General features: G+C 46.2%; 1 protein-coding gene across 1 annotated transcript; it reads left to right on the top strand.

The window, feature by feature from the left end:
- On the top strand, positions 1-22373 carry LOC308166457 (eukaryotic translation initiation factor 3 subunit H). Its single transcript, XM_080540770.1, has 8 exons — positions 1-122; positions 3543-3699; positions 14355-14522; positions 15347-15446; positions 16846-16995; positions 19979-20099; positions 21688-21820; positions 22042-22373. The coding sequence occupies exons 1-8, from the start codon at positions 15-17 to the stop codon at positions 22137-22139; spliced, it is 1035 nt and encodes a 344-aa protein (XP_080396896.1). The 5' UTR covers positions 1-14; the 3' UTR covers positions 22140-22373.
- The last annotated feature ends 5274 nt before the right edge of the window (positions 22374-27647 follow it).

The raw sequence follows: 27647 nt of genomic DNA, 5'->3' as shown, positions 1-27647 counted from the left end.
TCTGCGTGTTGATCATGGCTGCCCGTAAGGAATCAGGCCCCACGCCCACGGCCCCCATCGCCGCCGCGGCCTCCGGAGCCACGTTAGACTCCCCCGTCAAGCAGATACAGATCGAGGGACTGGTGAGTAACAACACGTGTGGGTTTGATGGTCCGTTTGCATGGCGGTTGTACTGAAAACGGCTCTCTCAAATGTGACTGGCCCAGGATGCTAATGCTAATGCTATCATCATGGCGGACACAAAACGGCACGATTAAGCTTCTGAGGCTGAGGCTGTGTTCGGAATGGCATACTAGCATACTGCATACTAGCATACTCAATTAGTATATACTGCATACTACCTACTAAATTCATAATAAGTATGTGAAAACCAGCCGACCATTTACACACCAGGGCTGCCAAGTTTCACCAAAAGTTTGGAGTGAGATTTTTTTGGGAAATAGGACCCGAGCTAGTGTCCATCGTAACTGACTTAAATTTTCACGGAAGTAATTGCTCGCATACTCAAATCTCGCATACTGTACAATGTGAACGCACTACATACTCAAAATCTACGTCATATCTAGTATGAGTAGTATGCTAGTATGCCATTCCGAACACAGCCTGAGAATATATACTAGGGACATCGACAGCGTGTCACTGCTATTTGCGCCCAGTAAACCAGATTTACAAATAAAGTGCCGTCGCAATCCACCTGACTGTCTCCAGTGAACCTTTGAGGCATTTTAGCCGACGTGAAGCATGCTGTGGGTACCGTGGTGACGTCAGGCCATCATCAGCTGCCCCAGAGAGCCAAACCCAACCCAACAAAGAGAACCGTGTAAACCAGCTATTCTGTTCATGTGTCATATAGCGAGATTTGGCCGTTACTTTAGCTCTGTTACTCCCAACTTGTTTGTATTATAGCTTATTGGACATTTTAGTTGAACTGCAACATTACTTTAAATGAATGTGCAATAACACTATGTGCAATATAACAACCCTAGTCGTCTTATCTGTACAGTATAGTATAGTGGATAGTGTACATAGCCTTTATTTATGTAAACCAGCTCCTTTCCCTTCTTTTTTTTTCTTTTTTTTTTCTTTCCTAGCACCACGGGAGCCCCCCCTCCCAAATTTCGTTGTTTGGTACCTGTACTACTATAGCAATGACAATAAAGACCATTCATTCATTCATTCATTCATACTTGAATGGGTAACAGCGTGTTGTACGGTGCAGTTACTTACTGGCGAGCTGAACTATTTGGGGGATTTTTTTGTAAGGGATGACTGACTGATAATATGCTGCCCTTCTGGTAACACATCTGTGTTATTTTTTTAATTTTTTTTCATATACAGCCAGATCTGGTTAACCTGGATCCTTACTTGTTGATGTTTTGAAAGAGTTTGTCCCCAGCTTCTTTTCAGGCAGATCTGTCTGATTGTAATCAGTGTCTTCTGCACTACCTATTTTCTGCCAACAGGGGGCAAAATTGTTTCACCCGCTTTTCAATCAACTTCCCACATTTCAGAGGAGATAAAGCAGCTGTTTGCTCTGCTCATTCATATACAGAAGGACCTTGACTTGCCAGCTGCTGAATTTTTATTATCCCCCTCATTAAATCAAGGGGGGGGGAAGTTCAGTAACAGTATGAATATGGTTGAGTCAGTTCTAATAGCTAGAGCCAAGGAGATGTTATAGATGAAATATAGAAATATGAATTAACTGTACATGCAGGATGTCACAAAATGTTCATTTTCAAAGGGCACCCAATTGGCAAACCAATTGCTGACTGATGCCAGCCGGTTTGATCTAAAGGTGTTATTTAATTATTTAGTAATTTAAGTAATTTATTCACCTGAATACATTGAGGTAACTTAATTGCTATTACGTTGCCTCGTGCCAATGTCTAAGACACGTTTTTGGATGGCTCACAAAATGATGATGCCTCCTATGCAAGGATGAAACTGAAGGCACGCTGAAGCACCTTGCACAAGAATATGATGGTGGTTGGCACCCTGCAGGGTTTGCGATTGCTTTTCTGCATTTAACCTTCGCTCTTAACTTTCATGTTATTCTCTGCTCCTTTTTGGCGTAGCAGTGGAGGTGGATTAGGGTGAATGAAGTTCTGTTTAGCATTAATAGGCTAACATAATTAAGCTATGCTGTTTGTTTCCCAAGGCTTACTTACACACTCCTGACACGTACCAACATTCTACATCACAGATTTTGATTCACAAACGCTAGTTAACGGAACGTATTCTGCTATGAATACCTGTGTGGGTGATGATTTATGCTCTGAATTAAGGATAGCCAGCAGGGATTTTTCGCCCACAATTGATTTTGCACAATTCAATTTTAAGCCTGTTGATTTACAATTTAGGGGCCACATATCAATCTTCCCACTCCGCATGAGGTGCACTCACTGCACTAGCTATTGAGCTGGATCAATAACAGAGTAGAGAAACCTACCCCAAAGTCCAGGCTTTACTTGCAATACCTGATGGCATTTGCTCATTTCTAGCCAGCACTAACAAAGCCACTGATACCAGTTTTGTTTTTAATGTGCACAGACATCCACCTCTCCTCCATAACCCATTCATTTGGACTCGGGTGTTCCATTTGTATTGATTTTAGCTGTATTTTGACAAGCCTATTTGTATGGCTCATAACTTGTGATCAAATGAGTGGCAGGATATCTAGAATACTGATAGTCTGGAGTTTTATCTCACCACCTTGAAGCTGTAAAAAAATAAAATAATAATAATAATAAGCCATGTGCAGCAGTGAGGGGGGAGGGAGGGATTAAAAGGTGTCCACAGTGCCCTTGATGCATTCTGTCGGAGTGGCTCCCTCTCCCCCTGACCTCTCCTCTCCCCATTGAAATGCCATTACAGACAGACACAAGGACACTTGGACTCTGACTTGTTTTCTTTCCGACCCCATATCATCCCAGGTTTTGCCCCGTCGCACGGTGGCATTTTGAAATAAATCATATTTTCCTGCGCAGATTGCGTGAGGCTAACACAGTTCTTAGGACTCCTTTCGGGCCTGTGAGAGTGGTGTTTTGTTGTTGAACAAGGCCGTGGAGTGACTCTCCCCCTGCCATGTGATGTAATTTATGTGCCTGTGCTTGACCCGCCGCCACTGCTCTTATCAATGTGATTTATGCTCCCCTCCTGAGTTTCTGTTTCCAGCCTTTTACTCCTGTTTATACACACTGTTGCCCTTATTTTACACTTCATCATCCACCTCTCAATGGTTGGCTCAGTTGTAACAGAGCGGTAGCTGTCCTGTCCTGTCCATAGTGTCTGTGAACGGACACGGTTGCCAGAATCAGAATTGATTGAATTCTACAGAGAAGCCTTCTAAGTCAAGAGGCCCCTGTGACGGCAGATCATTTCCTTACCTAATCGCCAATCCCCAAACAGACGAAACCCAGCGTTTAGGATTACTAGCACCATTGGTCTGTTTTGTAGAGAGTATGTTCCGTCTAGCCGATTTGACCAAAAACATCTTCTCCCCCCCCCCCCCCCCCCCTTGGCATCACTATGTTCCACAGGTGGTCCTGAAGATAATCAAGCATTACCAGGAAGAGGGCCAGGGCAGCGAGGTGGTGCAGGGTGTCCTGCTGGGCCTGGTGGTGGAGGACAGGCTAGAGATCACCAACTGCTTCCCCTTCCCCCAGCACACCGAGGATGACGCCGACTTTGATGAAGGTGAGGATTGACCGACAGCGTTGTCTGCGTGTGTCTGTTTTCAGTACAGCGGTGTTCTCGGGCCTCCCGCCAGGCCACGTGTCAGCCTCACCCGGGCCCCTGTCGGTGTGTTGATCAAACCCTGTTTTTGTAGACGTCTTGTTAGCACCGAGTCAACTGTCATGGCTGGGCTTCGACAGACGAAGCAAGGGAAGATATCTGTCTTCTATCTGGCTCTGCTAACAAGCAACTGTTCAGAAATTCCTGGGGCTACAATAGCGCAAAAAGGTTGCTAAAGGTCGTCAGTGTCAAGGAATCGCGCTGCGGTAGTGAGTGTGTGTATAGCAGCGACCCAGTGGCATTTTATCGGATTTGCCCTCCGTCACTCCCCCGAGTTAATAAGGTCTCGTTGGCTTTCCCTGCGATTAACCCCCTTGAAATATGTCTGCGCTGTAGGAGTATTGTTCTTATGGCAGCTGAGCCTGATGTGTTCTCCTGACATGCAGGCCAACTTGTTAATGAAATACTAAGCCACACCTGGCTCTTAATTTGGAAAAACTAAGTATTGGTGTCGTGTTGTACCACACAAAACAAACACACACACACACACACACACACTAGGGTTTACAGCTGAACAACGTGACCAACAACATTTCAATTGACTGGACATTTGAGAAATGTACCACACATCCATATGCATGTCCACCCCCGGTGAGCAGAGTGATGAATGAAGGGTCTGGTAATGCACCTAAACAGAATAGAAATGAGCCTGTGAAGTTGTAATAAAATAAACATCGAACAATGTTTTTATACCAACGTGACATCTTTGATTGAAGAGCAAAACATTGCAGCGATAAACCCAATAAACAGCTCTGATCACGTGACACATAAACAGTTGCCAGTAGCCACTATCAAATATGGAGAGAGCTACGTAATGGGAGACGGAGGAGGGCGAACACGTCACCGCATTTAGGCTATTTGTCCCGATTCCCATTTCCTACAATGACAGAAGATCTGTACTGCAATATAACATCAAACATAAAAAAAAATCACCTCATGATATGTCGTTTTCAGTCCTGTTCATCATGCCTCATTCACTCCAGCGTTATAGGAGCGTGCCTCAAAGGTTTGTTTTGTGGATTAATGAGGGAGAGAATAAAAGAATGAATCATTTTCTCAAGGACTTTATTTTTATTTTTATGGACAGGCGAGGGACATTTTTGTTGGACTATACTGATCCATAATGCTGTAACATTATCTAACACGGATGATGTCAATGAATTGACTGATATATTTTCATCGATCCATTCTTTTCTATCGTGTAAAAATGCACGAAATGTCCTGACTATAGCTCAAACGGGACAGGCGATACGCTTGTTCAAAGTTTGGCACCCTCCATGGGTTTGGATCTGACTCTCCACGGGGCCGTTCAGGTCTCCTCGTTTTTTCCTTTTCTCCCGGACAATTCGGCTGGCAACAATTTCATTTATCGACAGCCAAAAGCCGGATATTACTGGCTACAGAAACCCTGAGACACACACACCCACACACAGCTGACTCCATTTCTGAAGTGTGTTGAAAGTCGCCCAAGTCTGCCAATGCTGCTCCTCCACTAGGGCCACCGCAGTGCAGTGGGGACCCGGCGCTGCATTGGGTATTTAGCCTGACAGTCACCCAGTCACCTCCCCTTCAATGGCAATGAGTGTGTATTCAGAGAGGGTACACTCGCTGCATAATCATTCGATTAAAATTCTTCAAAAGTTTCAAACAAGAGGTGTGACATGAATGGAATGGGCCTCAAATTCAGGTCGAGAGAGGCCACACCGCATGGACAATAAGGCTTGTCTGCCTCAAGGGGAACTGTCAGAGAGAGAACTGTGACCGTCAGGTTTTCTGCTATGCCCCCTTTCCATCAACAGGTGACAGTGTGGCGCTACGAGCCGGCCAGACGAGTGTAGCTCTGTGAAGAGGAAGGGAACAGGTGACAGTGTGGCGCTACGAGCAGGCCAGACGAGTGTAGCTCTGTGAAGAGGAAGGGAGTGCAGCAGCAGTTGCTCTGATAAACAACCATGTCAGTTGAATTCTAAAGGAAGTATCCTGCAGTCTGTCCAGGAATAGTATCCCTCCCTCCCTCTATCCCTTCATCCATCCCTCCCGCCGTCCATCCCTTCATCCCTCCCTCCCTCCCACCACCTCTTAAGAGGATTAATTAGGCAGCATAATATTTTAGCCAGAATTGAGACAAAGGTAAGAGGGACGGACGGCCTGTCTTGTTGGGGTAATTATGTCCCAAAAAGCAACCACTTAATTTGCCAAATGAATGCAATTAAAAGGACCAAATGTAGTTTACAGTACTGCAGTAAATTCAGTGCTAAGGCAAGTGAATGTTTGGGGAGTAATTATGGATGTGGGTGGATAGCCCATTGCTAAGGAAGCCATGCCAAGTAAACTGTCTCATCACAGGTGGAAACGCTTCAGGTGTGCACTTCCTGGACTCGTTTCCAATTGGCAAGGCAGGACTGTGACTAATCCAAGTCACAACTGTTTCAATAGTTTGAATATTGTTTGAAGGCTAGGGCGGTACAAATAGATAGCCATGTAATTGTGCATGGTTGGCAAAAGCCTTAAGACAAGAATAGCTTACTAATGCTGTTATACATGCCAATTGTATGTAACAGTGAGTTAATACAGTTTGCGAGCCAGAGACGTGCGTCGGAGGCCATGTATTTTATGGCCATATTCAGGTCAGCAGGTTATCCTTTTGACAGTGGACATATTTGAAGAGTCATTTGTTCATCGGTCCTTGATTTCCACCATATTTCCCCCCCACCACACATACTTTTGTAGATTGGCTGGCACAGCGACTCTGGCCATTCTCCCATCTTTTACTTAAATGCCTTGATTTATTGAGTGGTGCTTGACACCTCGGCTGAATATTCCCTGTTCCTGGTTTTAGTGGATTACTTCCTACCCTTTTTGTTCTGCCGAGGGCTCCATCAATTATACGCCGCACTGTAAGACACAGAAAAGAAAAAAACTCTGGCGCTAACTAGCCTCGGTGCACCACCACGCCGAAACCCCTTTCCATTTCTGGGATTTTATACCCGGCCGCGGATAAGGCGACGAGGAAAACCATGAATATAGAACAACCTTGATTATTTCAGCAGCTCTTCTCCCATGCTCGGCGGTTTGCCCTCCGTTTCTCTGCTGTAATTGTGGCCTCATAGACGTTTCGGCGAGGTTTAATTGAAGTCAGGGGATTAAAGCACAGGCAGCCATGATCTCTACCCAGCAGTAAATACTACTTTCTGTAGACATTCAGCAGGCGTTCAGCAACCAGTCACTTTCCCCTCCAAAAGAATGCCTCGGCTTCTGATAAACTCCTTAAGAGTTAGTCTGTCAGTGGGTCACTGTACGTGTGCGAATAAGAAATTGGATTTCCTCCACTTTGGTTTTCTTGTCCCCCCGCCTTCTGAGCGTTACTAATTAAAATAACACGCCGGTGTCCAAGGATATGAAACTTGACTGTATTATTTTGTGTTGGGATAAATCTTTCGCCTTACCTGGCACTCTTCCCACCCACCCACCACCGCCACCGATGCCTTTTTCTGAACCCCGAGGCTGGCGTCTCTCTAGTCACTCTGCTTTGAACGTGCGGCATAAATCAGGCAAGCGGGCCCCTGGGTGCCGTCACCATCAATGTCATCAGTTCCACTGTTTTATTCATCTCCGTTGTCTCATTTGAGATTCTGCCCTTGCTAAAGCAGGGATCAGAATGCATAACAGGAGATTGTGGCTAATCCAGGTGTGTGTATGGAAGAGAGAGAGAGGGGCCACGGCAGCGTGTGTTGCAGGCCCATTTCACACTCGTTTACACCTGAATACAGCGTGTATGCAGGTGCGCCTCACACTTTGCTGGGATGCCAATTACATTCACGATCGCTATCTTGAAACGAATCGTCTACTGTAGTATAACAGTATGTATTAGACACGCTAGTATTAACGGATATCGTCTTCAATGAGGATTCCATGCTAGTACAGTATAATGGAGGTGGTCTTCAGTGAGGATTCCTGTGTCCTGAGGAGGAAGCATGCAGGACACGCAGCCCATCCCAGAGACGGTGGCGGCGGTTGGTGATGAGGGAGCCAGGAGACATCCTGCAGTCCTGCCACATGTCTGGCCTATGCTGATGAATGTGAGTGCTGCGGGGAGCAAACCGCGTATTGAGTTCTTGTTTAGCCCGTGTTGGGGGAGAAAGAGGGCTAATTTTCCCTCAGAATGGTATAATGGGACGTGTGTCTGCTTCCCTCCGTGTTCCACCTGGCATCATGGATTAGCTGCAATTAATCTTAGTTAAGCGAAGCCCGTGGAGAGCTGCCTGCCTGCCACCCCGCCTGCTGCAGGGAGAGACCGGGAGGGGGATAGCACCCCCCTCCTACTTGATGTGCGGAACACAACCCCTCACAACAACTCAGCCAGATGTACATCATGGAGAGTTGTCATGGGTTTTTTCCGGGGGTGGAGATGGTGGTGGGGCTGCCGGGGGGGGGGGGGGGTGTCGTTTCATCAGTTTGTTTTGTTCTGTCCGCGCTTCCTCTCTTCACTGCTACAATTACGTTATGGCGTTACTGGGGGAAATCGCAATCCTCTGGTCTCTTGACAACTCTCTTTTTTTGTGCTGCATCCCCATTCCCAGTGATGTCAGATCTTAGCTGGGCCAGTTTAGTTAATCGTATCGTAGAGGACCGACATGCATATATTTTTGCCCAAATCCATTCATTGTGTTTTTTCTTACCCAAGCCGGTCAAGCAGTGTCATTTGATTTAGCTGTTCTATCTTGATGGCCTTTTGTGGTCTTCCTTTTTGAACGGCAGAGTTGTGTTGCCGTGTCTGTCCCGTGACAGATCTGAAACATCCTGTCATGATATGGCCCCTGATACGTAACTTGGACTCCACTTACACCCACTATAGCGCCTTAATCCAAAGCGCTTTAGAATGGCCTCTCATTCACCCGTTCACACACACCAATGGCGGCAAGCTACCATGCAAAGCGCCGGCCCGCTCATTGGGAGCAATTTGGGTTTCTGTGTCTTGCCTATGGACACCTCGACACGTGGCCACCGATCTGCCGACCTTGCAAAATCATTAGACGCCGGCTCTACCTCCTGCGCCACAGCTGCCCCTGGTGTGGCTCACAGAAGCGACAACTCCCTCATGAAATTAACCATGACAAGTGGGGGGGTGCACACGGCTCCAAACGGGCCGCCGTGATGCTAACACCTACACACAAATTGACACAAGGTCTGTCTGTGTGTGTGGTTTTGTTTTCCGCCCTATGCTCCTCCTGTATTGTGTTCCTACTGAATAGGACGCTAGGCAGCACTAGCGCCAATGTCTTCTTGGAGCCTTGGAACAGAAAGCTGAGATGAAGCAGTGTAAATTCAGTATGAGTCAGCAGGTTGCAATGACTGTTGTGTGTGTGGCTGAGAGACAATTAAACCATTGGAAAGAAAAATGAGCTTCTCACTGCCTCGCGTAGGTAGCATTTATGAGCCCCGCTACGGCGAAGGAATCATTGACATCCTATCCCCGCAATACAAAAGGATGAAGGCTGCGACTGATAATGGCCTTGTCATTTTGGAACATTTCATTATTTATTGTGAAAAAGGGGGTTTTGTGCTTCTTTGTGCTTTTCTGTGACATTGAAAACATCTCCTAGCCTTGTTTTAAATGTATGATAAATGGTGCTACGGCAATCATCTCTCTGGAGGAGTGATTTGGAGGCATTTTGAACATCTCCTCTATGGTATATTGTTACATATAGCCTCATGTATGCAAAGCACCCCTGTCCATTATCATTTCTTATCACATTTGTCTTGCCAGGCTATTTACTTGAATGCCTCAGTGTGGGTCTTATAGCTTGTAGCTACCCCCCCCCCCCCCCATTCACTTCAGTCCTGATTATACCGCGAACGCTTTAAAACCACCCATTACATGCAGACCTCATCTGTGAAAGCAGCGCAATCGAAGACACTTCCATCATCTCGCTCCCCCACTTTACTGTGGTCTGCGTGTATGTCCACCGCCTCCACATACGTCGGGTATCCATGTTGTCGATATGGATGACGGTCGTTTGAATAGGGTTGGCAGTCTTACCATAACTTTTTTTTGTCAACTTTTCTTTTTTCTTTGTTTAAATCTTCCCCCAACACACCTCACTGGGCCTGGGCTGATAAACCCCCTCAAGAGCCTCATGGTGAATTAGGCCTGGCTACATCTCGCTGGCTCATTCTTATGCAGGGCCCGCTGTTGAGGAACTGTAGTTGGGGGGAAATGTAGCTGTTGAGGCCCTCGCAGACATGCACACAATCACCAAAGCAAACGGGAATGGCAAACTCATTCCCTATCTCACCCTGGGGGACAGATTGATTGATAGGAAAATTGCTGGTCTAAAGGAATGAGTGAAGAATAGCAAAAACGAAGGGTGGGTGAGGGGGGGTGGGGGGTGGGGTGGACCCGGGGGGGTGGGGGGAAACGGCTCGGCCGAAATGTTGGCGTGATGATATTGTCAAATTGGCTATTCTCCTGATAAAGTAGTTTCTCTGAGCTGGGTATTACCTGTCGTTGTATTGGAGCTGAGCTGTGTTCAGGACTGCAGTGGGCTGAGAGATGTGGAGGGGGGGGATATATCAGACACACCTGCTTTGTTCAGGAAGAAAGAAACCTAACTGTGATTAGGTGCTGCTGTGAGTCACCCTTCACACTGTTCCATGACTGGTCCCTTCCTGTACGGCATGTGATCATGACTCATGAGTATTTAGTGTTGTGTTTACATTCATGAGCAGGCTGGCCTACCTGTTCACTCAGAATGAGAAAACGAGATTGTTAAAGTCCTGTGGGTTATTACGTTTCTGTGACTGGAGCTACATACATGTTATTGGCTTGAAGAGACTCCTGGGTTATTTTTTAGCCTGCCTCTGCCTCATCCGTGTTCTGAACAAACGTGGTTCTGACCCCCCCCCCCCCCCCTTTGGTATTTACAAGGCTCTCGTTGCGTTATATTAAGCTATGGCGGCCTGGCTGCTGTCCTGGTCCTTGTGGACCTGGCTGAACCTCTGGCCCGCCGTCTGGCTGCTTTGTCTGGGACAACCAGAGGACCCAAGCTGGTACACTCTGGCTGTTCTATGGTCTGGTCTGGATGTGCTAGTGTCTGGTAGTGATGCTCCGATCTGATCGGCGCCGATCGGTATCGGCCGATATGGCCTTGATCGGTTTTGATCGGAGTTCTCAAAACGGCCGATCAAACACGACCGATCAGTTTACAAAATGGCGTCGCCAGTCTGGAAATATTACACAGTGTCGGAAAGAGACAACAAATATGCCGTTTGTAATGTCTGCTCAAAAGAAATACCTCGCGGAGGAACGCACGCAAGGTCTTTCAATACCACGAATATCATACGGCATTTGCTGCGTTCGTCGATTCGCTCAGAGAGCGCCGAAGCGCACACTGGGCTCGACGTCATAAAGGGACCGAGTGCTTTGATTGGACGAGAGGCGTTCCACGAGTGCTGGTCAGAGTTCCAGCGCGACTTCACAAGCGTAGTGTAGGTAGTGTGCAGCGACGTCATGTGACCCCGCGAGCAGGAAGTCACTTGGCCCATAGCAACAACTATTAGCGCGTGAGTTTTAGGTCTTCCTCTGTGCACCTTGCACAAGTGTAGATAGCGAGCGACTTTTCAGCATAGCAGGACATATTTTAGATGATAAGAGGAACAGGCTGAGTGCCAAAAACGCTGAGATGCTTGTATTTCTCAAGGCTAATCTGCCAGTGATGCTGCTTAATCAGAAGTAAGGTTTGAGTCTGAAATCTCCTTAGGTGCAATGTTTTGTTTTTTTGTTTTATTGATTATTGCTGACTTGCTGTCTTATCTCCTCCTAAATATGACTTGAAACTGACTGACTTGAAACAGTATTTTATATTTGGCTATAGCCTGTTTATGTTGCAGTTTAGTTTGGGTATGTTTATTGTTCCTCAGGAAAGCTACAGTATACAGTATAAGCTCCAAGTTCTCTAAGAGCCCCTAGTTCCTCTCATTCGAGTGGAATGTTGCACATTTGATGTGACAGTGTACATTTTATTTATTATGATTTTTATTTTCACATTTTATTTGTTTTTCCTGAAGTAAGCTACAGGTGGTTGTGAATTCAATAAAACAGATGGTCGTCAATTCATGATACTTTCTCATCTCCTAATTTCATTTAAATACTTAATATACAATGTCAATGGTGTTAAGAATAATTAAAAACATAAATAATGCTACACAATAAATAGAATGCTTCAATTGCCATTTTCGACGCTGTGATCGGTGATCGGTGATATCGGATCGGCAGATCACTGATTCCAGTGATCGGTGATCGGCACCAAAAACCCTGATCGGAGCATCTCTAGTGTCTGGTCTGGAAGTGCTATGGTCTGGTCTGGTCTGGATGTGCTATGGTCTGGTCTAGATGTGCTATGGTCTGGTCGAGATGTGCTATGGTCTGGTCTGGATGTGCTAGTGTCTGGTCTGGATGTGACACGGTCTGGTCTGGTCTGGACGTGCTATGGTCTGGTCTGGATGTGCTATGGTCTGGACTGGTCTGGATGTGCTATGGTCTGGACTGGTCTGTATGTGCTATGGTCTGGTCTGGTCTGGCTGTGACATGGTCTGGTCTGGTCTGGCTGTGACAGGGTCTGGTCTGGTCTGGCTGTGACACGGTCTGGTCTGGTCTGGCTGTGACAGGGTCTGGTCTGGTCTGGATGTGACAGGGTCTGGTCTGGTCTGGTCTGGCTGTGACAGGGTCTGGTCTGGTCTGGTCTGGCTGTGACAGGGTCTGGTCTGGTCTGGCTGTGACACGGTCTGGTCTGGTCTGGCTGTGTCAAAGTCTGGTCTGGTCTGGCTGTGACACAGTCTGGTCTGGCTGTGACACAGTCTGGTCTGGTCTGGCTGTGACACGTTCTGGTCTGGTCTGGCTGTGACAGGGTCTGGTCTGGTCTGGCTGTGACAGGGTCTGGTCTGGTCTGGCTGTGACACGGTCTGGTCTGGTCTGGCTGTGACACGGTCTGGTCTGGTCTGGCTGTGTCACAGTCTGGTCTGGTCTGGTCTGGTCTGGCTGTGACACGGTCTGGTCTGGTCTGGCTGTGTCACAGTCTGGTCTGGTCTGGCTGTGACACGGTCTGGTCTGGCTGTGACACGGTCTGGTCTGGTCTGGTCTGGCTGTGTCACAGTCTGGTCTGGTCTGGCTGTGACAGGGTCTGGTCTGGTCTGGCTGTGTCACAGTCTGGTCTGGTCTGGCTGTGACACGGTCTGGTCTGGCTGTGTCACAGTCTGGTCTGGTCTGGCTGTGACACGGTCTGGATGTGCTATGGTCTGGACTGGTCTGGCTGTGTCAGGGTCTGGTCTGGTCTGGCTGTGACAGGGTCTGGTCTGGTCTGGCTGTGACACGGTCTGGTCTGGTCTGGCTGTGACACGGTCTGGTCTGGTCTGGTTGTGACACGGTCTGGTCTGGCTGTGACACGGTCTGGTCTGGTCTGGCTGTGACAGGGTCTGGTCTGGTCTGGCTGTGACAGGGTCTGGTCTGGTCTGGCTGTGACACGGTCTGGTCTGGTCTGGCGGTGACACAGTCTGGTCTGGTCTGGCTGTGTCAGGGTCTGGTCTGGTCTGGCTGTGACACGGTCTGGTCTGGCTGTGACACGGTCTGGTCTGGTCTGGCTGTGACGCGGTCTGGTCTGCCTGTGACACGGTCTGGTCTAGTCTGGCTGTGACACGGTCTGGTCTGGCTGTGGCAGGCAGGGTCTGGTGATGACGGGCGACCTCTGGGCACAGACCTCCAGTGGGCAGGAGAAGGGCATCAGCTCTCCCTACGTGTTATCATCTCATCGTCTGCCCTGAGCCCGCCGCGGGCCCCCAACAGACATGGAGCTAGTAGACCTCTCCCTCCCTCCATCTCCTTTCACACGTCACGCCACCCCTATCAGTTGAAAGGCTGATAAAGTCCAGGACACCAAGTCAAACCTCTCTCTCCCAAACCCTCCAAGGGACACCCTGAAATTGCAAAAGAGTCCAATAAAAACATGTCCTTATATTTTTGAGTTATTCCTTTTTTTCTTTTTTCATACACAGAATCAAATGCCGTCGAGGGAAGATGTACCTTCTCCCCCCCCCCCCTTCCACGTTTGTTGTTGTTAGCGGCCAGGCAGGGACTGATCTGCTGTACCGGATGGGCTCCGGCGGCCACAGCTGCCCAATAAGACACTGATTTATCAGGCCCAGTGCCTCGGAACATGAAGATGTTGTTTTCCCCTCCTCTCACTTTCACTCATCAACCCCGGCGTTTTCTGGCTCGGCCCTCCCGACGTCTGGCCTGTGATAGTTAAACCCCGGCACTCAGACCCTCCGTGTGTTTGTTCCTTGTCTGACAGCGGAGGGAAGAAAAAAAGAGGAGGACGGGTGATTCAGACCGAGGGAGGGATATTTATAAAAGCGCCTGATGTAGCTCTGTTAATCGGAGCGTCTGTCTGTATCTCTCCTCTTTCTCTTTCTCTCTCTCTCTCTCTCTCTCTCTCTCTCTCTCTCTCTCTCTCTCTCTCTCTCTCTCTCTCTCTCTCTGTCCTTCTCTCTTCCCCCTATTCCAGTCCAGTACCAGATGGAGATGATGCGTAGCCTGCGTCACGTCAACATTGACCATCTGCACGTGGGCTGGTACCAGTCGACCTACTACGGGTCGTTTGTCAGTCGGGCCCTGCTCGACTCTCAGTTCAGCTACCAGCACGCCATCGAGGAGTCTGTTGTGCTCATCTACGGTGAGTGGAACCGCAAAAACAAGTTCACCTCCCCCCCCCCACGCAGCATACCACAGCATAACCCACTGTGGGGTAGGGTTAGGGGAGGGGGGTTGTGTGTGTTGTGTGTGTGTCTGTGCGCAAGTGTCTGTGTGCGACTGTGTGTGTGCGAGTGTGTTACCTTTTGTTCACCTGTCCTTGGAAACCTCCCTCCACCTCCACACAGCCTAACCGTGTGTGTGTGTGTGTGTGTGTGTTAGCATTCACCTTTTGTTCACCTGTGGTTGGACTCGACTTTACCCACAGAAGGAGTGATGGAGAAGTGCCACGATGGAAACTTTGATGTTGTAAAGACAGAGCTTCCCAATTACGAGCGCTGCTTTATGAGATCTTCAGGGTCGTCCTGTCGTGCTTTTTAATTCCGCACCGACATGACGGGCGGGGAAAAGACTAATGGTCCTTGACTGAGTTATGAACTCCCGGCTTAACTGGCACAGTCGGTCCTTCTTCATTTTTAATGAAGGCCTCTGCTAATGTCAATCAATAATGCACACCTAAATGGATGAAAGTGACCCAAAGGAATTGACGTTACCACTGTTAAAGATGGAGCGAAGCAATATTGATTTTTTCTTTTTCAGCCCTTCATCCATTGACATGTACGAATCAAACGCCTCAGATCTTCCTCCCAAGGCCTCCCAACAGTGTTTTTTATTTATTCCGTGGGTTGTGAAAAGAGTTCAGTTGCAACTGTTATTTTTAAAATGTGAGATGTGAAGAGATCAAGGTCAACCATGAGAACTGCTGCTGTAGTGTTTGTCTGTTTCTCTCCCCCTTCCCAATTGGAGATCCTATAAAGACGGCGCAGGGCTCCCTGTCCCTGAAGGCCTACAGGCTGACCCCTAAGCTGATGGAGATCTGCAAGGAGAAGGACTTTTCACCCGAGCAGTGAGTTGCAGCACGACATGCACGCCGCATGCACCCTCACACACCCACATCCACACACACACAAGCACCCACGCCACAAGCACAATCGTGCTGCTTACAATAAACACACTCAGACACACTTACACTAGGGGTGCAACAGCCCTCGGTTTTATATTGAGCCATACGGTTTGCCATCCACGGTTCAATATGCTCTAGTGAATTGTGGCATTTTCGCTCAAGTCGGACGTCGGGTTTGTCTGGAACGCAGTTGCTTCTGTAACTTGTTCAAATGTTTGTTCATCGCGAGTGGAGTTGAGACCCAAAAATCGAGGTTCATACCGAACCGTGGGCCAACTGAACCATTGCACCCCTAATAAACACACAGACACACTTACAATATAAGTACAACCGATGCTTATGATACACACACACACACACACACACACCCTGCCACAGCACCCCCACCTTTTCCGTATAATACTTCTGGGCTGTGCTTTTGATTGTTGATGCAGGTTTCTGTGTCCGTGGGGGGATGCCATCGGTGGCTTTTAGGGATGGCTGAGGATAATGATTTATCAGTCTCTGTTGTTTGCCTGTCAAGTAAGCAACTGTACAGTGTTTATGCTGCTCCTGATCCTAAGGCTGCCAGTAATTGCTTTTAAATTGCATCGGAAAAATAAACGTAATGAGAGAGCCATTTTGAGCAGTATTGAGTTCTGAGAATCGGAAGTATAACAGAAAAAATTCACACCGGTATATCCAACTGTCCAGAAAGAAGAACTAGCAGACCATTTTAAAATGCACTTAAGCGAATATTGTTGGACGGGGTCTGTTGTTCTCTCTCTTTCACTCCACATTTATTTTATTCTATAGTTTATTTCCTTCCTCCCTTCCTCCCACTGTCTATTTCTAAGGTCAGTCGCTCAATTATTGACTGACGGTGTGAGCAGTCTGTCCTCGGCTAATTGTTGGACTTTTAGTGGTGTGGATGATGAATGCATGGCATCACTGCTTTCAATAAGAGGTATGATGGAGGGTGGGGGGGAGGACGATGCAGTATGGCAGCTAGAAGGAGCCTTATTTTCCACACCATTATTTTGAGAAATCTGAATATCAATATGATTTCAAAGTCGTAACTTCAAAAGTGCTTCAATTTTACATTATGTTCCAAGGTTTCTTTCATGTCTGGCTATTTGATGTTATATAAGCTGGTACATTGTGAACTTTAAATGAAAGGGAGGAAGAGATTGCATCGAATTAGACACTTTCTCCTTTGAAATCCCCCTCGCCCCAGGCGGCTGCGGTCAATAGTACCCTGTTGGACAGACCTCATTTGACTAGTACTTTAACTACTAATGTGTTCCTGGAGCCGATATCGGTCCTGGCAAATGACCTCAAATCTCTTTTCTCCCCTTCCCAGGCTGAAGAAGGCCAACATTGGGTTTGAGCACATGTTCGAGGAGGTGCCCATCGTGATCAAGAACTCTCACCTCATCAACGTCCTGATGTGGGAGCTGGAGGAGAAGTCGACGGTGGCAGACAAACACGAACTGCTCAATCTCTCCAGCAGGTCAGTGAGCAGCAGCAGCAGCAGCAGCCTTCTACTAATGTCCTATTAGAGAACCAACCAACCGCTTCTCCTAAGGCCCACAATTACCCCCTTGCTCTTTGTGGTGATGTGCTGTGTCAGTTTGAAAGTTTTCAGTATAGGGCCCTATAAAATCCACTCTGCAGTTGATGTACACCACACACACACATGCGCGCACACACACACACACACACACACACACACACAGGGGACATTTTCGGTGATGCAGGGTAGAATAGCATCACAAATGTGTACTCTTCAAAAAAAAAAAATGTAATTACCACAGAGCAAATTTCGTTGTTTTTCGTTGTCTATATTGCCTAATTCAGTTTTTATGTCTGAATTCCGTGATTCTGTCCATGTTTTCCGCATCACAGAATTGATATGGGCCCTAACTCTACTATTATCTAACCAGCTGTTTCCTCTTAAGCCTGGTACACACATAAAGATAATCTGGCCCGTTTTCCTCGCTCCCGACCAGGGACGGCAAACGCCCGATTATCGGATGGCTCTAAAGATTATCCTACAACATTATCCTGTGGTGTGAGGTGTGTTAAGAGTCAATTTCTCCCGCCAATCTGCTCGGAAAATGGTCTGGGCCGACGATCCTAAATATTAAACGTGTTCAATATTTACGATCAAAAGTCTTCTTGTCTGTGGTCAAAACTGACAACTCCCGAGTCCGATTGTGACGTGGAATGGAATGTAGCCAATCAAGAAGCGAGCTGACTGACGCTTCTTCTTCTTTTCGTTCTTCAGCACTTTATTTGCCCTGTTGCACATGGCTGCCTCGTACAGGTCAGTCAGGGTACTACTACGAGACTCTAGACTGTCGTAGGACAGGTCTTTATGTATGTGGTGTGCTGTATTGGGAATATCGGAGCACACCACACACAATACAATGAAAACTGTTCAAACCATGAATTTTTATCTTAATGTGTGGGTCTCTCTCAGATAAAAAAATATTTTAGAAAATCTTTGTGTACCAGGCTTTAGTTTACAAACATCCTGATGCTCGCTTTCTTCTGCTCACACGGATGGTGTTTCTCCCCCCCCCACACAACTCTGTAATTTTTCAAGTTGGAAGTACGCAAGGCACCGTTTTTGATATGACAAAAGATAGTCTCTTCCGTTTGAGTTTTTATTGCATGGTTTGCGATGAGATGTCTGGCACGACAAAATTGTTTTTCTGAAGTTGTCTGATTGCTGCGTGCTTTTGTCCTTGTCTGGACCCCCCAAAAAAGGGAGGCTTTTATTTAATGCTTTCCTTTTGGTCTCATTTTCCTAGCTGCCACATTTGTCAATGTCACATCCTCAGCACCCAGTTCCATCTCAGAAAACTGGTCAATCCTCCAATCGTGGAAGGCTCAGTCTTTCACTCGCCTATACACACGTCCATTTTATTGCCCGTTTCATTTGAGAGGTGTCAGAAGGAGAATGTTTTAATTACACCGGCAGGCTAATACCTGTGCTCCAGCCCACTCAGAAACAATACATTTCTTTTTTTAAATGTTGAATAAGGGCTTCCGTGGCAGGAAGGAAGCCTGAACAAGAGCTCAGTCCAGGGGAGGCAGCGGTCAAAGAGAACCCTCGACCAAGAGCGCTGCGGATGATTATGGGGGTGGGAGTATGTGGAAACAAAGGACCTTTTATGGCGTATCTTGACTCATTGTTCTCCCACTGGCCAGCTGGGTCTGATCTGTAATGGGTTATTAGGGAACAAAGTGGTTTGAATTGCCTTTGTGAGACGTCAGGATGTCCTGTTACATTAGGCCCCTTCAATGTCCTCAGCTCAAACTCTGCAGGTCCTTTTCTCTGAAAGAGCCATCGCACGTCACCAAGTAGCACTGGTCTCTGTTTCAGTATCCACACTAACATACCCGTACCCCTTACAGTAACATACCCATACCCCCACACTGACATACCCGTACCCCTTACAGTAATGGTCACTGCTTCATTCTATATCGAGGAAGGCGGGTGGAGGTAGAAATCAGAGCATGTGTGTTTGTTGCCGTTCCTCAATCCGTTTCATGCATTACAATGAGGCCCTCTTCCGATTTCCTCCATCCACTGTTTTATGGGGTCTGCAGCAGACTGTCTGCTGGTGTGGGTCTTGGAACACGGCCATGGTTTTCTTGTGTCGTGTCAAAGATGAACGAAGACTGTTCCTCTACTGCTTTCACGCTAGTTACCTTGATGTATTGCTGTGGTCAGTAGAGCTTTTCCTCTGTTGTCCTCCTCCCTGAATAGGAACGTAGGCTGTACAGGTTTGCACCATAGAACTCCTGCGCCTTAAAAGAGAATCCATGATGTTAAGAGTCACTCGAAGGGCTTTGATTTGTAATTCCGAATTGATCAGGAGTCTCTGACCACCTGAATGATTGAACCCGTATCGAAAGGCCACTCTGTAGTTTGGATCTTTTATCCGGTGTGTAATTTGACCGGAAATATCATCGTTTGATAGCGAAATAGTACCGTAAGTGTGAGCTCTATGAAAAATACAATTTCCAAGATGACATTTGAAGGTAGTAGCGACCATTATGTGCCGACAGGTCCCCCTCACGAGTACTCAGCGGTGCAACCTGTATTTATTGCAGGCAATTTGTCTCTAATGCATATCCGTGGGTTTGACACGTACCTTGTCGAGCGTTTAAAAGACTCCTCTAAATCTTCCTCTGATCTGTTCGCACCTGAATCCACTGGCAGATGGATGGAACCATAGGAAAGCCAGGTTCTCAATGTCATTACCGTGCTAGAGGAACATCACTTGGCAGGAATATCATCTATTGTTTCATTGATTGCCGTCAACAGTGTTTTTCCCCTGACATGTGAAGTAGCAGTCTGGCCACTCAGGGATTTAGTAGTCAGCTATTTCCCTGGCAGCTGGCGCTTCGAGTGGCATCGGACAGCCGTCAATGTATCAGTCAGTGTGTTGTGTCCTTCTGACTGTGCTGTCTCCCCACAGCAACCACCTGGAGAAGAGTCTTCAGCTTCTGATGGACAGAGTGGACGACATGAGCCAGGACATCGTCAAGTACAACACCTACAGTCGCAACCTCAGCAAACAGACACAGCAGAAGCACCAGGTAACCCACATACACACACGCACACACACACACACACACACACACACACATACATACACATTGTTCTCTCTCCTCATGCTCTCAAGTAGAAAATATAATCAACACATTAGTTGATAATGAAGTGCCTTGAGTGGAGAGTCCTTGCATTAAGAGGTTGTTACTGAAGGGAGGATGTGGCTTGACCACAGGCAGCCCAGCCCCCCCACCCCCACCCTTCTCGCCCTGGCTCCTCCAAAGTCCCTGTAGAGCCACTAACACCTCATAGATATCTCCACTTCTCTTTATGATCCATCATGTTGCCCCCCTCCCCCGGTCCCCCCCTGCAGCGGGCCTAACTAGGCCTGTCTGGGCCGTTAACCAGGATGGTTCAATGGAACCTTGTTAATCATCATAGAACACAAGGAACAATGTGCTGCGCCAAGAGGATTCCGTTTTTTTTTGATTTAGGTCTAGAATTTAGCAAATAAAATGGCAAGCACCCGCAGCGGTCATATAAGTCTTCGTAGCGGAAATTTGGAAACATACTCTGTGTTGATTTATGCGCTACCAGAGGTGAGGGTGACTTAGTAGTGTGTGTGTATTCACTTAAATATCCCTGCAAGTCAGGCTATGAGTCAAAGGAAGAATGATAAGAAAAGTACCATAGTTGTTGCCAACTAGGGAAGTTGCATCTGTTTTGAGGTCCGAACACCAGTTGCATTTGCATACTAGGCTTAGGTCAGAGTCTTCAGACCGGTATACCTTCCCGCCAAAATACCTGCTACGGTAATACCTTTGAGAAATGTGAAAATCTCTTTGAGCTATCCCAGCAGCACGTACGGCACGTGACGTACATCGTCAAACAAGGGCACCCAGACTCGTGAGTGCACGTGACAGCAGAGGTTTTCCTCTGGTATTTTACACAAGCTAAATCTAGTGGCCTGTTCAATTAACAAAAGTAATTGAGGTTGTGTTCTGTCGTGCTTGGCCTGTAAACTACATACGACTAGCCTCTACATTGCTACGTTCGCTAACTGGCTACAAACATGAAGTCAGCTCTTGGTGCATGCACACAGCTAAACATTCCTCTGCCGTGATCCAATTCAACAGGTCTCTTCACACTAGTTTACTGGCTGCTAGCCTCGCACTAGTTTACTGGCTGCTAGCCTCACACTAGTTTACTGGCTGCTAGCTTCAGAACATATATTTTTCTCTCTCTGGCTACCCTAGCAGGCAAAAAAGAAATGTCACTGAATATGCCTCATGCATTGCATATGGCATTTTATTTATTTAAGAAATGTCAGCTCCTGCTCAAGTATCAAAGGGCATACTGTATTTGTTGAAAAGCACTTTGCTTGCTTTCTATAATGCCTGACACAGACTCACACTTTGCCCTCTATCTTCCCAAATTAAAAGGGCTTTTAGCCTCCAAAGGCGCAGCACATCCATGATTTACGGTTGTCATCCTCCCACAAATCAGTCCATCCCTGTCAGCTTTTTACAACTCCTCTCTCCCATCCGCTCTCATCTCTTTCTCTTCCCTCCCTCGGTCTGCCTCCCTCCCTCTCTCCCTCCCTCTCTATTCCTCTCTCCCTCCCCCCCCCTCCAGTATGTGCAGAGACGCCAGCAGGAGAACGTCCAGAGGCAGACCAGAGGAGAGCCCGCCCTGCCTGAGGAGGACATCAACAAGATGTTCAAGCCCCCCCAGCCCCCTCCCCGCATGGAGACCCTCCTCATAGCAGGTAAGGTATCCCGCCCCCGGCATCTCACAGCTTCTAGCCTGGCGTCTGTTCACTCATTAGCTCGCCATTAGGTTGAAATGACATTAATCTAAGGTTTATTGACTCAATCTAAAATTCAACCCTGAGCTGTCTCTCATGCGCCTTCCCTGTTGACAACATTCTGTTCATTTACTTTATTCCTTGCTAATGCTTTGTTGTTTTTTCTTTTTTACCCCCAACAGGGCAAATTAACAATTACTGCCAAAATGTGAAGGAATTCACCTCGCAGAACCTTGGCAAGCTTTTCATGGCCGAGGCCCTTCAAGGCCATAACAGCTAGAGGAGGAGGAGGAGGAGGATTCATGTGTTGGAGATGCAGCCCCATGCAAAACCATCCTTTTATAACTGGCGGATTGGAGTGCTAGATTTGTAACAGACAGACAAATGTGTGACCAAAATAAATAAATATTTCTAACATATTATTCATCATTGAAAGCATATTCACGGTTCCCCAGTATACGTTCTTGAGAGAGTCTAAGAATATTGCGCAACTTAAATAAAAGTGTTGCATCTCCACGTTTTACTGCCTCTGTGTCTCTGTTCATTGGGCATAATGGGTGCTTACTATAGGGGAAATGACAACGAAGCCCACACAGCCTGTCTAATTGCTCCTCCTTGTACAATCAGTATGCCATATGTCCTTATCTTGTTGAAGTTATAGAAACACACAGTAAGGGCCAGATCTATCGAGTGACAACTCTTCTTTTTTCAGTTGAGTGTCGTATGAAACTCCAAAAACAAAGGTGGTAATCACACTCTCCTCACACTGTCATTTAATGATTTTCCCCCTTACCATGTCTCTGTGTTCTATGTTCAATACCCTTTTAAAAACCCCAAAACAAATGGAGTCTTTGCACCTATTACAAATGCTTAGTTAATCTTTCCATTAGTATACTGTGGTTGTTGCTGTTGTTTGGCCTTAGGCTTGTATTTGGTTACATCAAGGTTAAAATGCTCAATTAAAGCTATTGTTAGGATCTGGGGCAGCAAGCCAGTTTAAATCAGATCCTTCTGGTAAAGGAGCAGAGGAAATGAGATGACAGATACCTGGAAACAAGTTTATTTGTTGTCTAATCATGCCGGAGGTCGTAACAGCTTGAGCGTTTTTCTTATTTCCCCATTTTAATGAACCTGTCAGCGCATATGTGATCATTTAATAATTGCGTGCACTATCTGCAATGCGCACTGTTGTAATATTCCCACCCATGTTGTTTAATGCCGTCAACAAATAGAGTAGGTGAGATGTATTACTAGTCGTCTGCCCTGCTGAGTAATGAAGCTCTGTACTCTTGTGTGGCCCATTCCGTGTGATTAACAGTAATTGCAAGTCAAAACTCATGATCTAGTGTAATTGAAAAGAGAAGCACTTGTGTACAAGTAATAAATAGCTTTTTCTTTTACACCTTGATGGGTAACCTGATGAGACCTACCAGTTTTGAAATATTAATTTGCTATGTTTTTGATTTTTGTATGGAGATTAGTTTATAACAAATGTTGCTGTCCATCCAGTGATGGAAATGTGAATTGGGCTTGACCTGTAAAATAAAGCGGTTGCATAAAAACATTATTCACCATACACAACAAACAAATGCAAATGAAATTGCAAATGACCTGAATGACTTCTACTGTAGATTCGACAGACAAAGGACCAGCTCTGACCCCCACACCCAGCCGCCCCCCCACACAGGTATGACACCTCTTCTTCCCAGTCAGTACAGAGACACTACCCTCCCCCACACAATGCTCCCAGGCAGCCCCCCCTCACCCCCATCACACCTCACCATCTAGGAGAGGGACGTCAACAAACTTTAAAAACTGTGTTTAGGACTGTAAGACATGGATGTTGTCTCCGATGGGGGTGATCCCCCCATATATTATGGCATTTGTTGTGTCATTTTCTTTTCTGTTTATTTCTGATATGTGACATGGCCTCCTCCCCCCCCCCCCTGTTTTGTTTTGTTTTGTTTTGTTTTTCTTTGCTTTTTGTTTGTGTTTTTGTTTTTTGTTTGTTAGTTTGTTTGTTTTAAAAAGAGAAAGAACATTCTCTGTTATTGTTTATGGACAATGTACTGCATAACAAAGTGCAAAACTAGTTTTCTACTATTAATGGGACAATAACCTCCCCCACGGATACTAGTTGTTGTTGTTATGTCCTGTTGTGTATCTCTGTGAAACTCAATAAAAATATCAACCCCCCCCCCAAAAAAAAACTTTTAAAAAAAAACTGAACCCCCGCAAAGCTGCTGGACCAGATGCTGTCTCCCCCTCTACACTGAAGCACTGTGCAGATCAGCTGTCTCCAGTGTACACAGACATATTAGCACCTCACTGGCTGAATGCACGGTACCTGCCTGCTTCAAAACAGCCACGATCATCCCTGTTGCCAAAAAGCAGAGGATCACAGGCCTAAACGACGACAGACCAGTCGCCCTGACCTCTGTGATCATGAAGACCTGTGAGCGCCTCATGCTGACCTACCTCAAGGCCATCGTTGACTCCCTCCTCAACCCACTGCAGTTTTCCTACAGCCAACCGGTCCGTAGACGATGCAGTCCACTTGGGCCTCCACTTCATCCTCCAGCACCTGAACTCCTCCGGCACCTATGCCAGGGTGGGATCCTGATTGTGGACTGTTCCTGACGGACAGGAAGCAGCATGTGCGGCTGCACAAGGTTGTCTCGAGGATCCAGACCATCAGCACTGGATACCCACAAGGCTGTGTGCTCTCTCCTCTACTCTTCTCGCTCTACTACACCAACAGCTGCACCTCTAGCCACCCTTCTGTCAAACTCCTGAAGTTCGCGGACGACACAACCCTCATTGGATTAATCTCCAATGGAGACGAGTCTGCCTACAGAAGGGAAGTTGACAGCCTGGCCTCCTGGTGCAGCCAGAACTACCAGGAGCTCAACGCTCTAAAAACTGTAGAGAATGTAGTGAACTTCAGGAGGAGCCCAGCCCCAACCGCCCCCCTTATCTTATGTGACTCCCCATTAAGCAGTGTGGAGTCATTCAGATTCTTGGGGACAATCATTTCACAGGACCTCAGGTGGGAGGAGAACATCACCTCCACCATCAGGAAGGCCCAGCAGAGGATGTTCTTCCTGCGGCAACTGAAGAAATTCAATATGTTGCAGAAAGTTCTACACGTCCATCATCGAATCCATCCTCAGCTCATCGATCACTGTCTGGTTCGCTGCCATTGCCACAGATAGAGGCAGATTATTCGGTCAGCCGAGAAGGCTGCAACCTGCCATCTATCCTGGACCTGTTCTACTCCAGGACCAGTAAGTGAGCAGGAAAGACCATCGCTGATCCCTCCCACTCTGGTCATCTGGAAAAAGGCTCCGGTCTATCAAGACCAAAAACACAGGCCACCTGAACAGTTTCTTCCCCATGGCAGTGGGCCTCACAAACAAGCCCCCTGCCCCTCATTGACTCTGGGACTTCCACCCGCCCCCCTTCTGTCACACACACACACACACACACACACACACACACACACACACACACACACACACACATTTGACAATGTAATCTATATTAGTTTTACATACTGAAATTTACAGTCTACATAATTATTGTCCCCTTTCTGCCAGTCTTTTAAAATATTTAGCTTATATAGTGTTGTTTATTACATTGTTGTTGTTCTTTTTATTATATTGTTGTTTGTATCTGTATGTCCTATGCACCAACCACACCAAGTCAATTTCCTGTATGCGAATATACTTGGCAATAAAACGAATTCTGATTCTGAAACAGGACAAACAGATGTTTGTCGAAAATATCCTACTCGTATTTACATACCATGCTCTCAGCCATATTCACATAAACCTGAAGGAATGGATTGTCTGCATTGTTAATCAATGTTATGTACCAAGCTATTCATATAGTCACTGACATCTGTAAGGCCATGCTCCTTATCCTAGGCTCCTTCTTCTTGAGTCATTTTTATATACTGTGGAAATACCGAATATATTGCTCCATTTTTCAGCCTGAACCTATCTTACAGCCTTGGGAGTTGTAATACAATCCGGAGGAGCCCTATTGCATTCAGAACATAAGAAATATTCAGTTTTTTTTCCCCATTGTCACAAAACATTGTTGAAATACGAATATATTCTAGCAGCATCAACTGTGTGAAGAGCCATTGAAGTTCCCCAGCGGAGCCTGGACCATGCCTAGTTTCGGTGTGTATGCGATGTGGCAGTGATTGGATTGAAATGTAACAAGCAGGAATGAAATGAATAACTGCCCAAGGGCAGCAGAGTCAAGCTATAGCAAAGTGTATGAGTTGTTGTGTTACGGTGCGGACATAATAAAGACTGAGGTAACAGACTTTTAGGTGTTTTTGTGTGACGATGACTATGTGCAGGTGCATTCTGATTGATATCTTTATTTGTAATAAATTATGTTGATAGTATCTTATGTAGTGCATTTTTTTTTCTTTTTTCTTTTTTCATCTTGATATACTATATACCCACTATGGACTGTGAGTTTTGTGAGCAGATGTGCTGGTGATTGTGTCCCCACGGTGTGCTCAATTGACCATGAGATGACAATGCTTCAGAGTTAAAGGAAATGACAACCTACCATTTGAAGGCTGCTTTTTTGTATTAGACTGTCTTCTTATTAATGTGTACAATTAAACTAACCTTCCCCTGAATGTACTTCCATCCTTCTCCAATTATCTTTTATCACTCCTCTGATGACTATTCCCTCCGCATTGTCAAGATAATCGTAAAATATGTGTTTACTCAGAGTATGGTAGCAGAATGAGGTTTGGCTGTGTAAATATATTTTACAGAGTACGATATTGCTTTGTACTACCAAGCAATGGGGGCCACTACTTAATTAGGATATGGGATTTGTGTCACACCTTACAATGTCTGGAAAGGAAGCTCAAGATATCAGAGGGATATAAGTTCGGTCTCATTTAATCAAGAAGCATAAAGCCTCTACTACCAAGACCTGTGGTAATTTATCACATGGGCACACAAACACAAGCTCTTTCACCAAGTTTGAGATCAGGATGTCAATAGAGAATCAGCTGGCTGAATAAAATGAAACGAGTTATCTTCCTGTCAAGTCATGATACTTCTTTTTTTTCTCCTCAGATATTACCATGGCAACTGTGGCTCCTGAATGCAATGGCTGTAGAAGATGTAAATAGCTCCCTTGGAAAAATTAATCTTGCCAAAACAAAACTGAAAAAAGGAAGAAAATATTGTTTTGGGGGGAGGTTAGGAATAAAGTAATTGAAAAAAAGATAATGGTGAATCATTATTTAAATAAAGGCAAAATGAAAAAACTTGAACCACTAATACTTTTTGGGTTCTTGGTTCTTTCATGATTAGAAAATGTGCATTTGTTTTGTTTTGGAAGCAGCAGCACCCTTTTGAAGTCACACAGACCATCAAGGGCTGTTTTCATCCCCTGGAGCAGCTGTTCAAGGTTTGTTTTCTGAATAATGGAAGTAATCATGATTAAAAAACTTCTATCGACATGTTGGTTTCATGTTTTTCATTATTTTTTATGTATCTGAAATGATCAGTAGGAATTGAACAAAGATCTTTTGTACGTCCTAGATTGTCCTCTGGTTGCATTTGAGTGGTCTTCTCCACACACAAGCCAATATATTCAGTGTATATTATTTTCTCATGTATATCATTTCTTCTTAGTGGAGCTACTGTATACCATTGACATTCAATTGCATGATTACCCAATCAAGATTGGGAGAGGCCTATATTGCACAGTAGGCATCAGGCATAAATGAGCACCAGGACTG

The sequence above is a fragment of the Nansenia antarctica genome (genome assembly GCF_963989245.1).
Source record: "Nansenia antarctica genome assembly, chromosome: 10".
In the NCBI taxonomy this organism is placed as follows: domain Eukaryota; kingdom Metazoa; phylum Chordata; class Actinopteri; order Argentiniformes; family Microstomatidae; genus Nansenia; species Nansenia antarctica.
Note: the sequence above shows the minus strand (reverse complement) of the source record. Positions and strands in the feature narration are given on the sequence as shown.

Bases quoted from the DNA above. Each gene is read 5' to 3' on its own strand.
- LOC308166457 (XM_080540770.1), top strand. From the start codon at position 15: ATGGCTGCCCGTAAGGAATCAGGCCCCACGCCCACGGCCCCCATCGCC. The intron at 3,700-14,354 runs GTGAGGATTGAC...CCCCTATTCCAG, and splicing joins TGACGCCGACTTTGATGAAG to TCCAGTACCAGATGGAGATG. The intron at 14,523-15,346 runs GTGAGTGGAACC...TCCCAATTGGAG, and splicing joins GTCTGTTGTGCTCATCTACG to ATCCTATAAAGACGGCGCAG.